The following is a 15,246-nucleotide window of genomic DNA, read 5'->3' as shown; positions in this document are numbered from 1 at the left end:
CAACCCCCAAAAGGCTCGAAGGAGGAGTCTGGCAGTGGATGTGGAGCTAGGGAAGATGCTTATCCTGTGTTCAGACTGAACAAAAAGCCATTTACTCGAACCAATTTAGTACTTTTTAGTCTATCCAAAACATACATCAGAATATCTCCTCTTTCCCCAAATTCCAGATGTCCAAAAAGCTGGCTCACCCCACAAACTCTTTTCCAGATTTCTGTACCAGATTTGATTTGGAATCTTTCCATCTAAGATGAGGAATGATTATTCTCACTATGATGTTGTTGAGGTTGGTCTATTTCACCAAACAGAAAACCACTGAGAACAACTGAAGGCCTGGTAGCCTTTATTAACACACTATCGGCCTCAATTCTACCAAGAAGGTCATCCACGTGTCAAACTGCATGGTCTCAGGATTACCTTCACGCTTAAGTGCTTCTCCAAAACCTTGAGTCAGAGTAGACAGGAAAAGGCTTTGACAGAATAAACTTCTGTTTGTCACAGGAGACAGCTCTATACCTCCTATTTAATCTTAAAACCTAAATAGATTCCTATTACTTATAGAAAACATGCAAGAGTCTTCTTCTGTAACAAACAAGATGGCAAACTTCCTCCTCTAAACTACTCATGTGATTCTCACACCCAGAAACCACCATGACGACCTATAAGCTTATTAATTACAGTCAGAAAGTCCAAATCGACGCCACCCCATGGGTTAGTTTATTATTTGGGATGCATTTTTAAGCTGACTCATCTCACAGAACCATTACAATACACTGCTGGCTAGTCAGCTATCATTCTCTAAATCTATATTAATAGTCTTTTATTACAGAGGCAGATAACTAGGGCATCCTCTCCTTAAGATGTTCCAAACTGAGCCTCTCTCTTCCATGCTTTAAAGAGAATCAGCAGCTCCAAATGAATAGAATTTTAAGCAGTCAAGTGGATTCAAAGCTGTTCTTTGAGGAAAAAGCCTTGGCCTTCCTTTTTAAAAAATATTCTGCAATGTATGTCTCCATGCAGAACCAGATATTCACCATCTGAGACAAAACACACATCAATCTCCTCAACGTATTTCGATAAAAAGCATTCATTTTACAACCAGTACAGTCACTATCTAATTCAACCTGCACTTCAAGTACTTTACTACAAAATCTCTCTTGAATTGGGAGCTCTCCAGCTTTTGGAAGTTCGTATTTGAAGAGAAGCTAAAAGACATCGAGCAATGTAAGTTAGCATGTTACACCTTTTTCCTTGACTTACTGACAGTATAATTTTGTCCTAAAAGTCGTTTATCTTTCCTAGATTTTGTTAGCCTAGATTTCCTCCTATTGATGGCTCATTCCTTTATTTCTTAATGTTTACTCTATCCCTGCTTTAAAAACTCAATCTTTTAAAATATATTTCATCTTTGTTATTATTACTTTTTTTGGACACAGACCAGCTATAATGAAATGAGTTACTTTTGTAAGCCTCTTCCAAAAGAAAATAAATTCATTCCGCAAAGTATAAAGTGAAAGTTTTAAATCATGTTATCTAAAGTTTTTCCAGGTGAAGGGGAAAAAACCCTAAAAGATAGACAACCTGACACCTTTAAATATTAAAATACACCCACACTCCTACCTTGCAGGCCTCCACTCATAGAAGGAAGATGAAGATAAAAGTGATGCAAGCTATTTTTCAAAATCCCTTCCTTTTCTACGAGGTGGAATTAAATGCTTCTACTATCTTAACCAGCTTTCCAGACTCTAACTTCTCCTTCCTCCTCCTAGTGCAAAACAACTCAAATACTCAAATAATTTAATCTTCTAATCCACCGACAGCTCATGTTTCGCTAAAATCTTCTCCAAATTGTTCAAGTTTACCCCCACTGAGATACTGGATGTGAAAATACTTTGGAGGGCATTCACTGATTTTAATAAACGTGGAGTGGATGTCACGTTCACACCATGCAGGCTCTGTACCAGGAGCATGAAATATGACGATGTAGCAAAGAGAAATGGTTCCTGCCTTCTTGCAGCTTAAAATTCAGAGGACGGCATTGACTTGTGGACAAAAATGAGAAATTACAAAGTAATGTGGAAAAGGTCACAATACAGGAAAGGCAGAATGCTAGGAGAATACAGAGGAAGTCCACATAACTCAGATTTGCAGGCTTACAGAAGCTTCCTGAAGACAGAGGACAAATGTAGCAGTGAAGAGGGAATATGACTGTGTCAGATGCAGCGTAAGTATGTGTGAAGGTAAAGAGGGAGAGAGAGAGAGAGAGAAAGACAGCGAGAGTGCGAGAGCAAGTGAGTGAACAAGAGCAAGCGCGTGCGAGAGCGTATGTCATGTTTAAGAAATGAAAATAAAAATTCAATCTGACCTGAGTCTACAGAAGAACACAGAGATGAGGCTGGAGTGGCAGGTAAAGAATTCAACAAGGGAGTGGGGGCTCCCACTCCACGTGGCAGGGTGCTGGAGAGAAGATGGAGAACGGGAGACCAGCCAGGAGGATAATTCAGTGATCCAGGTGAGGGATGGTGATGTAGGTGCTGGGCATAAGGAGATCTGAAGTGTTATTAGGAGGTAAAATCAACAACTAAGTGGATAAGGAAGAAAGATGTAGTAAAACATCATGCCCATGTCAGTGGTTTCACAACTGGGTGAAGATCGTAATACAAGGTACGGGACTTAGGAAGAAGGCGGCATTATAGGGAAGAATATAGGTGAGGATTCAGTCCAGCTTTGAACATGTTGAATTTGGATGGGCTGTGGGCATCCAAGTAGAGATGCCCAGTAGGCTGCTAGACTGCTCTGAAGCTCCAGAAAGACATATGGGCTGGGTTTAGGATTGGAAACTGACACAATATGTAATTAAGGAAATGAGTGTTGTTAAAGAAATGCAGTGTGTGTACAAGGGATGGGCAGAGAAAGACGGGTGAGGTGTGAAGAGGAAAACCAAAGTCAATGTATTGCAGATGAAAAAGTGTGTCAGGAAGGAGAGTGTGATCAATAACTTCAGATCACCCAAGAAACAGGTTAAATAAAGACTGAATCTGAATACTTTAGATTTAGAGTCAAGAGGCATTTGGTCTACATGGCAATAATACAGATTCAAGAAGGCAGAAGAGTGAAAGAAAAGGGGGTAAAACCCTAAACTATTACTGATGACCCTCTAATGGCCAAATCCAATAATTATTTTTTTAGTGTTCAATCTTGTTTGACCCCTCTGCAGCTGCACTGACCACTTGCTCCTTTAAATCATGTCCATATCATAATGTCTTGACTTTCCTTTCTCCTGCTTTACACTATCCCTCATCAGTCTCTTTGGAGGGCTTCTGCTCTGACCAAAGTGTGAATATTGGTGTTCTCTACATCCTGTTACTGGAAGTGCTGATCTGGGACAAGATACAGATTTTGCATCAGGATATTAATCAACACAATGTTTCCTTCATCTAAAAGTCTTGCTAATACTAAAAATATAGTCAGCTGAAGAAAACAGTATGTAACATGGTTGATTACTTAGTAACATGGTCGATTACATTCTGAAGCAAATCCTTTGTTATCCTGCACTAATAATAAACAGTCAGGGTACAGGCAGCCAGCTGATGGACTATCTTTTGAGCAGCAGTTCACTGGAGTTTCTTCCATGGCCCTCTTATCTCACTGCAGGCTCTCAGTGCTTGGTAATATCTGTAGGAGGAATTTAATGATGCCCTCCAAGCTGATAAATTCTAAAGCATAACCTTTTGATCTCCTGACCTGAGTATTCCGCTATTTCTAGACCTCTCTACCCAAGTAGTCCATGGATACCATAATGAAACTTGTACCAAAAGGAATCCTCCCTATTAACAAGCTGAATTAATGGTACCAGTAACTCTCCACTTTTCCATTCCAGAAACTCCTTAGTGTCTCCATCAAATTAAGACTCAGTTCTGTGTTTTTTTTACTCCTAAATACTTTTGCTCTAAGTTCAGGCTCTCATTATCTCTTGCCTTAGTTCTTGCAACAGGCTATTTCCAGGATTGATAGGCTCTGTCTTCCACCTGTTTTCTGCACTGCCATCACAGAGTGGTAAGACTCTTCTGCTCCAGCCTTCTAGTGTGGAACAGGAAAGACAGTCTAGATTTTAGGGCACTGAGCTATGCCCTCAACTGCCACATTCTGAGTCTTGACTGTACTACTTACTAGTAGTATTGCTTGCTCGTTATTTAGCCTTTACATGACTCAGTTTTTTCATTTGTAAAACGGGAATAAATGGGGTAAAACTAATATACATGTAAAGGTACTTGCAGCTGCACATGTCGCTAGCACTCTACGATGTTAGTTACCTGAAAAAAGTCTCCTTCAACAACCTTATCTCTACTCTCTTTTCATAGTCCACTTCAGATAGACAAACTTAGTCATCTCATTTCTCTGAAAGTGCCATGCTATTTCACGCCTTCTCACATACTTCTTTTTAGTTTTTAGAGACAAGACTTTGCTTTGTCACTGAGGATGAAGTGTAGTAGTACAACTATAGCTCACTGCAGCCTTGAATTCCTTGGTTCAAGGGACCTGTAATATATATCTTTCAAGGAGCTAGGACTACAGGCACATGCCATGACACCAGGCTAATTTTTAAAAAAAAATCTTTTGTAGAGATGGGGGTCCTGCTATGTTGCCTAGGCTGGTCTTGAACTCCTGGCCTCAAGCAGTCCTCCTGCCTCAGTCCCCCAAAGCACTTTTACAGGCATGAGCCAATGTACCTGGCCCTTGTCTCCTTTTCTCAACTCCTTACCCTGTCCCCTGTCTGAGAAATTCCTATTAGCCTCTGAAGGTCAAACTCAACAATCCTTGTGAATTCTCTAACTTCTGGTACCTTCTTTGTAATTATGTACTCTTATCTCTATTATAGGATTATAAAATTTTTGCAATTATTTACATTTGTGGTGGATAAATAATTTGATGGAATTATTTTGAGCAAATGTCCATCATTCCTACTCTGGGAAAACAGAACACAGTGGTATTCATGTTTGCATACTGAGAACACAGTAAGTGTCTAGAGTGCAAGGCAAACATTAAGAAATTGGCGATGGGAAGAATGTTTCTTCAGTCTAGCATTTACTCTATTAAAGCTATAAAGGTAATCTATTTCTACAAGACAGCAAAAATATTTACAAATGAGAAATAGCTATAATTAAAAGCTCATTTAAAAGTTAATGTTTAAATATTAAGTCATAAAATATTAAAATCCACATAAGATAATTAAAATTTTACATTTGTAAATACTATAAATTCCCATAAATTCTTCAATATTAAAAAGAAAAACAAAGAACTGTAACTCAAAAGAATCCATTTAGTTCCCCTGAGCTAGTAACTCCTCCTTGAGCCTTGGGGAAGTTACCTCCATTTTTTCTCGGTTCCCACTCTCCTTGTTTATCAAATCGATGACAGCCTAGATTACTTAGCTTTAAAATTCTATTACCTGTGGATGTACAACACTTACCAAAGCCTCATAATGATTAGTTCTTTGTCTCTCTCTCTCTTAAGTAGATTAGTTACCTTCATATTAATCTATATAAAAGACCTTAGGCACACTCCAACCCTCAAAACCCATCAGGGTTTGTTGCCTACTATATCTAGCCCAAATTCCTTATCTGGTTTTATTTCTCATGCCTCCCTTAACATGCTGTTTTCTTATACATATTGCCAAATAGCTTTCAAAGGATTGTATCAATTTAAATTGTATCTGTCTAACCATAACCATATACACATTGGCTGTCATCATTTTAAAGTCATCGCTATTTATCATACACAGAATAACAGTGCATAATTTTTAATTTGCATATATTAAAGATGCTTGTATATATTTGCTTAAAAATTATATTCCCTCTGTGAACAGTCCAAATCCTTTGCCAATTTTTAAACATTCCTTTATTGATTTATACAAAATAGTTTTAACCCTTTTTTCATATCTGCTGATACTTTTCCCAGCCTGATATTTCCTTAAATTATGCTTTCCTTCACAGAAGTATTTTATTTTTATGGAGTCTTGCTGCACGACATGAAGGCCTGGTTGGCTCCTTGAAGATTTAGGGATAAGTGTTCATATTTATTCTAAAGGTAGTAGGGGATTTCTGATCTAGCTTTACACCCCTGGGACTACATATGCCAGTAGTGGTTGCAAGGGAAGTAGAATACACAGTTCCTGCAGGCTCCCTTCTCTATGCTTTGGGAGGGTGGAGGCCCTCCTCACTCATATCGAAGTCTAAGTGAGGTGAAAGACTACTCTCCCTAAACAGAAGTAACTAATTGAACTCTTAGCCGAGAGGAAGCTCTCACCACATGTACAACGACATTGGACTGAGGCCAGGGCAGCTACGATCTCTGGCAAGACCCTGAATCTGTCTGCTAAGACAATATAGCTTATGACATAAAGTGCAGAGCTTTTCATGAAATCCTTAGAAAGATGATCTGAATTTACTGAACATGAGACAGGTTAATCAATAACCATATTCTATTTGCCCTTATGGGAGACTCACATAAAAAGAACAGAGCATATCACTTCCCTAAATGCAGATACCATCATGTTTAAGACTGAAGCCTTAAAGCACACTGTACACGTGAGCACGAAGTAGATGTCAGGAAACAACTGACACTAAGGCACCCCTGAACTTTGAGACTCACAAAACCAACACAAGTATATGCAAAAGTCATCTTAACAGAGGTATACCAAGGCCAGATCAGGAACACAGACTGTAGAGAGGTTGAATTCTAAGTCAAGAAGGAAAGGATATTATGGTTCCTCCTTGGCATTCCCCACAGGGAAGCAGATGCATCAAATTTGATGACATTGGTCAAAAGAATCATATACATCCATTGGGCATATTTTTGGTTATGATTTTAAAATTAGTTTTCCTATGGGGGAAAACACTGATGAAGCTGAACTGAATTACTTTAAAGCAAGTGAGTGGGATTGACCCTTACTCCAGGGATAGACAAGGCAAAAATCAAATATAATCAAAATTACCCAGAACTTCTCTAAACCAGCTGCACTGTGAAAGTCAAAGGCAGTGAAATTAACCCATGGGATGGTGTGGGTACAGGTCACAGGTGTATGACGGGGCATGGAGACTAACTTGCCAATGCTATAAACATTTAATTCTCCTTTGTGTGTGGGGGTGGGGTGGGGGGGAGAGTTCCTATACTCTAGAGCAAGGCTCAGTAAATTTTTCCTGTCAAGAGTCATACAGTAAATATTTTAGGCTTTCTGGGCTACACGGTCTCTGTTGCAACCATTCCACTCTGCCTTCATAGCAGCATACAGAAATGCATGACAGGCTATGAATTCTGCTTGGGTTGATACATGCACCAGAAATATACATCTTGTGAGTGATTTTTTGATTTCATCTCTAACATAAAGGCCAGGTGCAGGCACCAAGTCTGCTGCCCCAGGTCTGGGTCCCTGGCCATACTTGTTTACCAGGCTTTTTATAGTCAGCTGAATCTAGGGGACACTAACTCAACTTACTTGAGCAGGCAAGCATACCAGTGACTCCAGAAAATGAGCTAAGCTGAGTTTCTGAGAAAAGAAAAACTCAAACACCTTACCACTGTCAAGCCATGTTGTTTGTTATGTAAGGAAACCAGGAAATTCAAGTGAAAAGGTGAATGAAAAAAGGATATGTAGGCCTTTACAATGAACACTTGGATTTTATCTGACTTAAAGTGACCTCCCATAGCTGAATCTGACGGATATTTCTAAAAAACCCACCTCTAGTCTTCTAGACAACATTGCATAAAATGCATTCTCCTCTCCTGTAAGGCAGTTAGAGGGAAGGGCTGGCCAATGTTCAACCTCTACAGTCAGATATCCTCAGAGTGAAAACCAAAATTCCTTTTATTCTTAAAATGTCTAAAGCAATTGCAGTGGTGGCCTAAACTTCACGTTTGAATTCTCACGTGACTTAGTATAATGCCATTGAAACCAAATGCTCACAACATGGAATGTATACATGTGCACACATTCATTCAGCTAACTTGCTTTTTTTCTGATAAAAGGAGAACAGTGTTGGGAAACTTTTTGTTTTCCTTTTTTGTTTGTTTGTTTGTTTTGGAGACAAGGTCTCACTCTGTCACCTAGGCTGCAATACTGTGGCATAATCACAGTTCACTGCAGCCTCGACCTCCTGGGCTTAGGTGATCCTCCCACCTTAGCCTCCCATGTAGCTGAGTCTACAAGTGAGCACCACCATGCCCAGCTAATTTTTTAATTTTTTCTAATTTTTATAGAGATGGGGTTCCGCCACGTTGCCAGGCTGGTCTTGAACTCCTGGGATCAAGCGATCTGCCTGCTTGGGCTACCAGAAGTGCTGAGATTATAGGCATGAGCCACATGTCCAGTGAAAAACTCCATTAAAAAGGTCTCTATATAGTAGTTTTTTAAAAACAATCTTTGAAACGACTCAATTTAAAGCAGCTACAAAACAGGTCATCCTCCCTTTGCACTGGATCTAATCTACCCATACTACTCTTTACTGTTGCAGTTTTGGGAATGAATGGGGAGGTTTTCTTATGTTATTTTGTTTTTTCTGAGAATTTTTTTTCTTGGATGGTCATTAGTGCCATCTCATACTCACAATGGGCTGCAACCTCCAACACTGCTGAGGTTCCCTCCGTCCCACCATTGTGCACCTTTCTCTTCCTACAGAGGGATTTGTGGTATCGTCATTTAAGAGATATCGCTAGTGAACATTTTGCTCCTAAAAGTTTCTGAATATCTCTGAGAATCTTTCTGTTCATTTTCTTACAAGAATCCTTAAATCTCCATCTCTGCTAATCTGTGAAGATGGTGACTGCTGCTTGGACTCAGTCTCAAACATCTGAAAGACGAAAATAAGCAAAGTTTGTCTCTGCAGGGTTTTATCTCTGGCCACTGCCATGGGCCTGCTGATTGTGATTCATGCATCACTGGGGTTTGGTCAGATTTAACAAGTACCTGTGGCTAGGGCCAGTCTCCTGGAGGTGCAGCCTGTGCACGCCCACAGGGCTTTGTGTTCAGCTGGGCCTGCCACTTGGTTCAGTAGTCTCCTGTGCTGTCTTAAAATTCTTTATTTTTGAACAAGGGGCCCACCAGTTTTGCAGCTGGTCTTGCCTGCGGCTATCACAAATTCCTAGGCCAGGGCAACAAGCGCTACCTTTGGATTCTGTGGTATGACAGAGCACCTATGTGCCAGGCAACATGCTCAGCACCAGGGATGTGACTGAGCAGGATGATGGTCCCTGACCTTGTAGAATATTGGCCCTGCCTATATTTATTATGCACCAGGGGTGTCATGAGCAATACCATGACACAGCTTGCTACTCTCTCATTACCAAGGAACCTGGCTTCCCATTCATTGAGAAAACAGAAGCAACCACTCTCTCTACTCTCCTTGCCAGGCTCTCCCCACCTGTAAGTACTCTGTATGCAGTCTGCCTCCCCTCAGGTTATGATGGGTGGACCTTCTGTATTCCTAAGGCCAACCCCTCCTTTTGGCATGAGACTCCAGTGCCCTGTCACTGACTCCAGTCCATGTTCCTTTTACTCTAGATGACCTGCATGTGAACACAAGCTAGATAGATTTCTTGCCTAAAAAGCATCTCCCACTTCTTCCTCTAGGTTCTGCCCTCTTTCTCTATTGCCTTATAGCGTACAGGAAAAGTCACTGAAAGAATTGAGAATCCCTACTGCTTAAACTTCCTCTTATCCCATTTTCTCTTGAACCCACTTCCATCATGCTATTTTCTCTAATGTTGCTCTTTGTCAAGATCACCAACAACATCCACTCTGTCAAACCAAACAGTCAAGTCTCAATTTCCATATTTCTCTGCCTTTTGCCCGTGCCACTCACAGTCAATCACGGCTTCCTTCTGCAATACTTACGTTCCTTGGCCTCTGAAAGGCCCTGTTCTCAGTTCTCCTCCTGACTCCCTGGGTGCTCTTTCCCAATCTCCTTCTCTAGCTCTTCCTCTTTTCCCAGTTGGCTAACGTTTGGGAAGGCCCTGGGCTCAGTCCTTGACTCCCCTTCTGTGTTTGCTCCTACAGTCCTAGTTAAGTCATCCACACGCACAGCTTTCAGTGGCTTCCAGATGTTGAAGACTCACAAGTTTAGGCCCTAACCTGTCTTGTAAACATTAGACTTACTTATCAAACAACTGAATCACCACCTCCTGTTAGGTTTCTAACAGGCAGCTCAAACTTCACATGTGCTAAGCAGAAGCTCTGATCTCTTCAACACCACCTTGTTTTCCTTTTTCCCATCTCAGTAAATGGCAAGTGCACTTTTCTGGCTGTTTGGGCCAAAATCCTTGGTGTCATCCACCGATTCTTCTCTTCTCCTCCCCTTTACATTCAATATATTGACAAATCCTGGTAGTTCCACCTTCTAGTGTCTTTAGAATCTGACCACTTTCACCACCTCAACTTCTACCCCTGAGCCTGGCCACCTTCACTTCCCCCCTGGACACAGGCATCATCTCTTAGTTGACTGCCTTGTTCCCATCTTTTGCCTTGTTGCAACTTATTCTCTGTCCATGACCAGAGAGATTATTTTCAAGTGTAATGAAATCATGCCATGCTTCTGCTTAAACACTGCTCATGTCATTCAAAATAAAACCCCAAATCCTTCTCATGCCCACAAGGCCTTCTACTACAGCTTCTCTTCCTCCCTGCCTTCACCTTCCCACTTTCTTTTCCCAGAGGCTCCAATGCCTTATGGGCCTTCTTTGCTCTTGCTGAATCCACAAAGCACAGCCCCACCTCCAGGCGTTGGCAACTACTGTTTCCTCTCCCCAGAATTCTTTCCCCAGATATCAAGGTGGCTCTCACCTCCTTTCCCGAAGGCCTCTGCTCAAGTGTCACCTGATGGACAACTCTTCCGAAACAGTTTACCTGCCCTAACGCTATTCTCCTTACTCAGCTGTTCATCCTTCCAGGCACTCTGCCGGATGCATTTTACATGTACTTATCATCTGTGCCTCCAACAGAATGTAAGTTCCCTGAGGGTGGAGGCTTGATTTTTGTTCACTGCAGAGTCCCATGTGTCTAGAACAGTGCCTGGAACATATCAGAGGATCAATAAACTTTTTTTTTTTTCTCACAACCTGGCATGTGGAGCATCTCTGGTTCACAAAGCAAAATGCACATGATCACTGATAATCCCCAAGGGTCTGTTTAGCCATTCTCTTGAGGGATGTGTCACAGGGAAATACTTATCAATGTGCTTCATGTTCATTAGGGGACAGCATTTCTCTGACAGGAGAACTCAGACACACTCAGTTCACTATCCCGTCCCGTCCTCTGGGCTCAACTGATTGAAACAGTGCAAAGCCAGGAAGAGATATCAAAGCAAAAGAAACTTGAGGCTGGGGTCAGGGTTGAGAAATGGAAGAGTGGAGAGAACAGGGCTTCTTCTAGGTTTGGGATTGTTTCTACCCAGATCTGTTTAGGGATATATTACTGTCCCCAGTTAATAGATAAAAAGATTGAAGTTAATCAAAATGAAGGGCTACCAGCTAGGCTGTACCACTGTCAGGATCTGAACCCAGCCAAGCCTGTCTTCTCTAAAGCCTCCAACCCCACCTCAGACACCCTCCAGACCTGAGTGGTCTCAGAAACAGCATCATTTCTCCAAGCCGTAAGTCTCATTGTCAATGAGGAGGCCAGAGACAGGCTGTGCAGCCTCTCATGGGTACCTGCCTGGGGACTCTTGGCTGCCACCTTCTTCAGGAGGTTTGGGCCTAAAGGAGAGGGGCTGCCCACAACCAAAGCTTGGCTGCATGGGTGATGGAACCCTCACTGACTCTAGTAAGGAGAACTTCTTTCCTTTCACTGTTTGGGAAATAACCCACCTGCAGAGAAGCTGAATCTTGCAAATTTTGGTGCATTTGCATATCCTCCCTAACTTACCGGATGTAACATGGAAAATGGATTCATTCAAATTTCACCATAGTGGACAGCATAACCTATAAATTAACACATTAGGGTTGCATACATTCCAGAGCAGCCCTGACAACTTGTAATTTATTGAGTTATCTGGACTTTTTCGGGACTTCAGTTTCCTCAACAGTAAAATGGGAACAGCACCATTGTGAAGACTGTATCAAATAATGCATGCTAAAGTGGTTTTATACAAGTGTATTTGTGTTGTTGCTCTAAGTCAGTAGTTCAAAATCACCCCTCTGGGCTGTTACCTTATTTGTAAAGAAGACCATAAAGTGATATTCCTGTTGAAAAATGCTTTCATCCTTTAAAAAATTTAAATATAACTTAACGGAGTTTTGATGGAAAGGATATTCTGTCATTAATCCCATTTAAAGTGGTCTATTTCTCTAGCCTCAAATAAATATCCCTTCCCTATCCTCTGTCCCTCACACTTTCACATCCTCCAATGCTGAGAATTTCACCTTTGTTAATTTCTTCTTCAAACACTTATGTAAGAAATCTGTTCTTGCACTCTTCCTGAGGACTTCATTTCTTCTAGCATGGCATTTTAGAAATGGAACTTTCATTAGGTTTGGCTGTATACATAGTTGTCTTTAGTGGCAAAATCCTCCTGAGGACAGTGAATGACCCTCTTGTCTTCTGTATCTCCACAGAACCCAATAGTACCTTGAAAGTAAGAGATGCTCAATGGCTGGGTAATGAAACGTTGAGGAACATCATTAAAATCTCATTTCCATATGTCAGTAGGAGAAACTGCGTTTTCTACTTTTCCTTCAATTAGGGAATCATGGGATGCAATTTAATAGCACAATTAAGAAATATATCTCAAGAGAAGTGTGCTTTCTTGGTAACTTTTATCAATATAAAAGCTGAATCAAGGGAATTAATTAGATGAACAAGTGTAGGGGAATCATATACTTTAGGAAAAACACTAAAGAGAAACTAGAAAGGAGAGACTCCATGCAAACCCTGTAGTTCTTAGAATGTTTGAAGGCAGAACATTTAAGAAGTGGTAGGCATGGGAAAAAAATAAATTGCAGAAACTGAAAACAATATTCATGATAGAGAAAGTGAATTCCTTACATTGGAGAGATTTTACCATGGGCAGCATGCGTTTTAAAAAAAATATGAAATAGCTGAACTGAAATGAATAACATGCCTGCCTATTCATTAAACAGGTAGGTTTGGAACTTTGAGCAAAGAGAAGATAAAGAGGTATGTGCTCTTGGGAGACTACAGTTATATGAAAATACTGAAGAGATTTTTGTGTGCATATTAACCCAAAAGGCTTTTTTTGTGCATATCAGGTTTTCATGCAAATATTAACCAAAAAGTTTCCAAAACTGTTGTTGTAACAAAGTAAGTGCTTCCTGAGCATGTCTGTTCTCTGGTTCTTATTCTTGTTGAATATAACCTTTTAATTCCCTTTTTTTTTTTTTTTTTCCTGAGACGGAGTCTCGCCCTGTCACCCAGGCTGGAGTGCAGTGGTGCGATCTCAGCTCACTGCAAGCTCTGCCTCCCAGGTTCATGCCATTCTCCTGCCTTGGCCTCCCGAGATGCTGGGACTGCAGGCGCCTGCTACCATGCCTGGCTAATTTTTTGTATTTTTACTAAAGACAGGGTTTTACCGTGTTAGCCAGGATGGTCTGGATCTCCTGACCTCGTGATCCACCTGCCTCGGCCTCCCAAAGTGCTGGGATTACAGGCATGAGCCACCATGTCCAGCCCAACCTTTTAATTTTTAATTTTAGTTTCTCAATAATTGATCTCCCACTTTTCTAAAAGAAGGGTTTAAGATAACCCACCAAATATATACATAATAACAGTCATCTTTTTTTAAAAAATGAATGAGTACATTAGAAGAAAAATGTGGATCAGAAGGGGAAAATGGAGCCCATGAGGAAATGGACCACACGGGTCTTCTTGCAGTCCATGCAGGGCAAAGGCAGGAACAGTTCTATGGCTCATGGTGTGCATAAGATGTGACAAAGAACTTCTTCACAATAATGGAGGTGTTCCCCATTCACCCAGGTACAAACCTGCACATCCTGCACATGTAACCCAGAACTTAAAATAAAAAATGTAGGTGTTCCCATTATAGAGACGGGAAGGAAACACCTCGCAGAACTGCTCACTGAGGAATACTGTGGAATGCCAGGAGCACACCCTCATGGTAAACAAAACAGCAAGTGTCACAAGATTCTTTCTTCTAAGGCTGATTATTGCTGACTCTGTAACTCTGGAGTTCACTACTGCAGAGTGCAGAATCCTGGAATAAGGCATCTTAAGGGTAAAACTGAAAATATGTGGAGGCATGGAGCCATGACATATTCTTACGCCAGCTGACAGTAACAAGTTTCTCCTTTGAGTTTTAAGCAGCAGTGAGGTAAGAGGGTACGCGAAGGTGTTATTTGCTGGGTTGAGTGGGGGATGGGGGAGACTCATAGGCTTTACTAACTTAACAGTGCCGAGAATAGAAATAGACATTCTCTTACGAAAATTACAGGCCCAATCAGGGAAGATTCCCATGTAGAAGGCCACAGTTCTGAGGGAAGGCCAATGATATTCCTTAAAAATCGCCTGGGTTCCACACAGACTATGAAGTTACGGGCCATCAAACCTTCAAAGTTACATGTGATAGTGTGACCATGATAATTTTATACTGGGAGATTTTTTTTGAAATGGAGTCTTACTCTCTCTGCCAGGCTGGGGTGCAGTGGCACGATCTCAGCTCACTGCAACCTCTGCCTCCCGGGTTCAAGCAATTCCCCGCCTCAGCCTCCTGAGTAGCTGGGATTACAGGTGCCCGCCACCACGCCTGGCTAATTTTTGTATTTTTAGGAGAGACAGGATTTCACCATCTCGGCCAGGCTGGTCTTGGACTCCTGACCTTGTGATCCACCCGCTTTGGTCTCCCAAAGTGCTGGGATTACAGGCACCCAGCAAGGCCTAAATTTTTTTTTTTTTTAGATTTTGGCAAAAAGGGAAAAAAAATGACCTCAGCAAAACCTAGAATAAATTACATTATATTAGTTTAGATTCTCGGTGACAATTACCTTAGCAGAATAAAAGATTTAATGCAAAGGAATTGTAATAATTTTGTTTTCAGTCATAGAAATCTCCCACAAAAAACTTGTAAAATAAACTAAAGGCAAGTAAACTTGCTGACTAGCCTTACAGGATTAACCAGTAGTCTGGGACCAATAAACATTAACTGAATTAATCTTAGAGAATTGCTTTGACTTCTCTACCTATATTCCATAGCCATGATTCCCTGTTCACGCAGGCACTACTCAAGG

General features: G+C 41.1%; 1 protein-coding gene across 7 annotated transcripts in view; it reads right to left on the bottom strand.

The window, feature by feature from the left end:
- Positions 1 to 15,246, bottom strand: part of EYA1 (EYA transcriptional coactivator and phosphatase 1) — a 346,385-nt gene that overhangs the window by 75,467 nt on the left and 255,672 nt on the right. For 2 of the 7 annotated variants that reach the window (XM_012000092.1, XM_012000095.1), the window contains one exon: positions 8,271 to 8,284. The exons of the other annotated variants lie outside the window; for them this stretch is intronic. In XM_012000092.1, coding sequence (XP_011855482.1) covers positions 8,271 to 8,284 — 14 coding nt within the window. The remainder of the gene's footprint in view (positions 1 to 8,270; positions 8,285 to 15,246) is intronic. 7 annotated transcript variants of the gene reach the window in all.

Source organism: Mandrillus leucophaeus, unplaced genomic scaffold (genome assembly GCF_000951045.1).
Source record: "Mandrillus leucophaeus isolate KB7577 unplaced genomic scaffold, Mleu.le_1.0 Scaffold616, whole genome shotgun sequence".
In the NCBI taxonomy this organism is placed as follows: domain Eukaryota; kingdom Metazoa; phylum Chordata; class Mammalia; order Primates; family Cercopithecidae; genus Mandrillus; species Mandrillus leucophaeus.
Note: the sequence above shows the minus strand (reverse complement) of the source record. Positions and strands in the feature narration are given on the sequence as shown.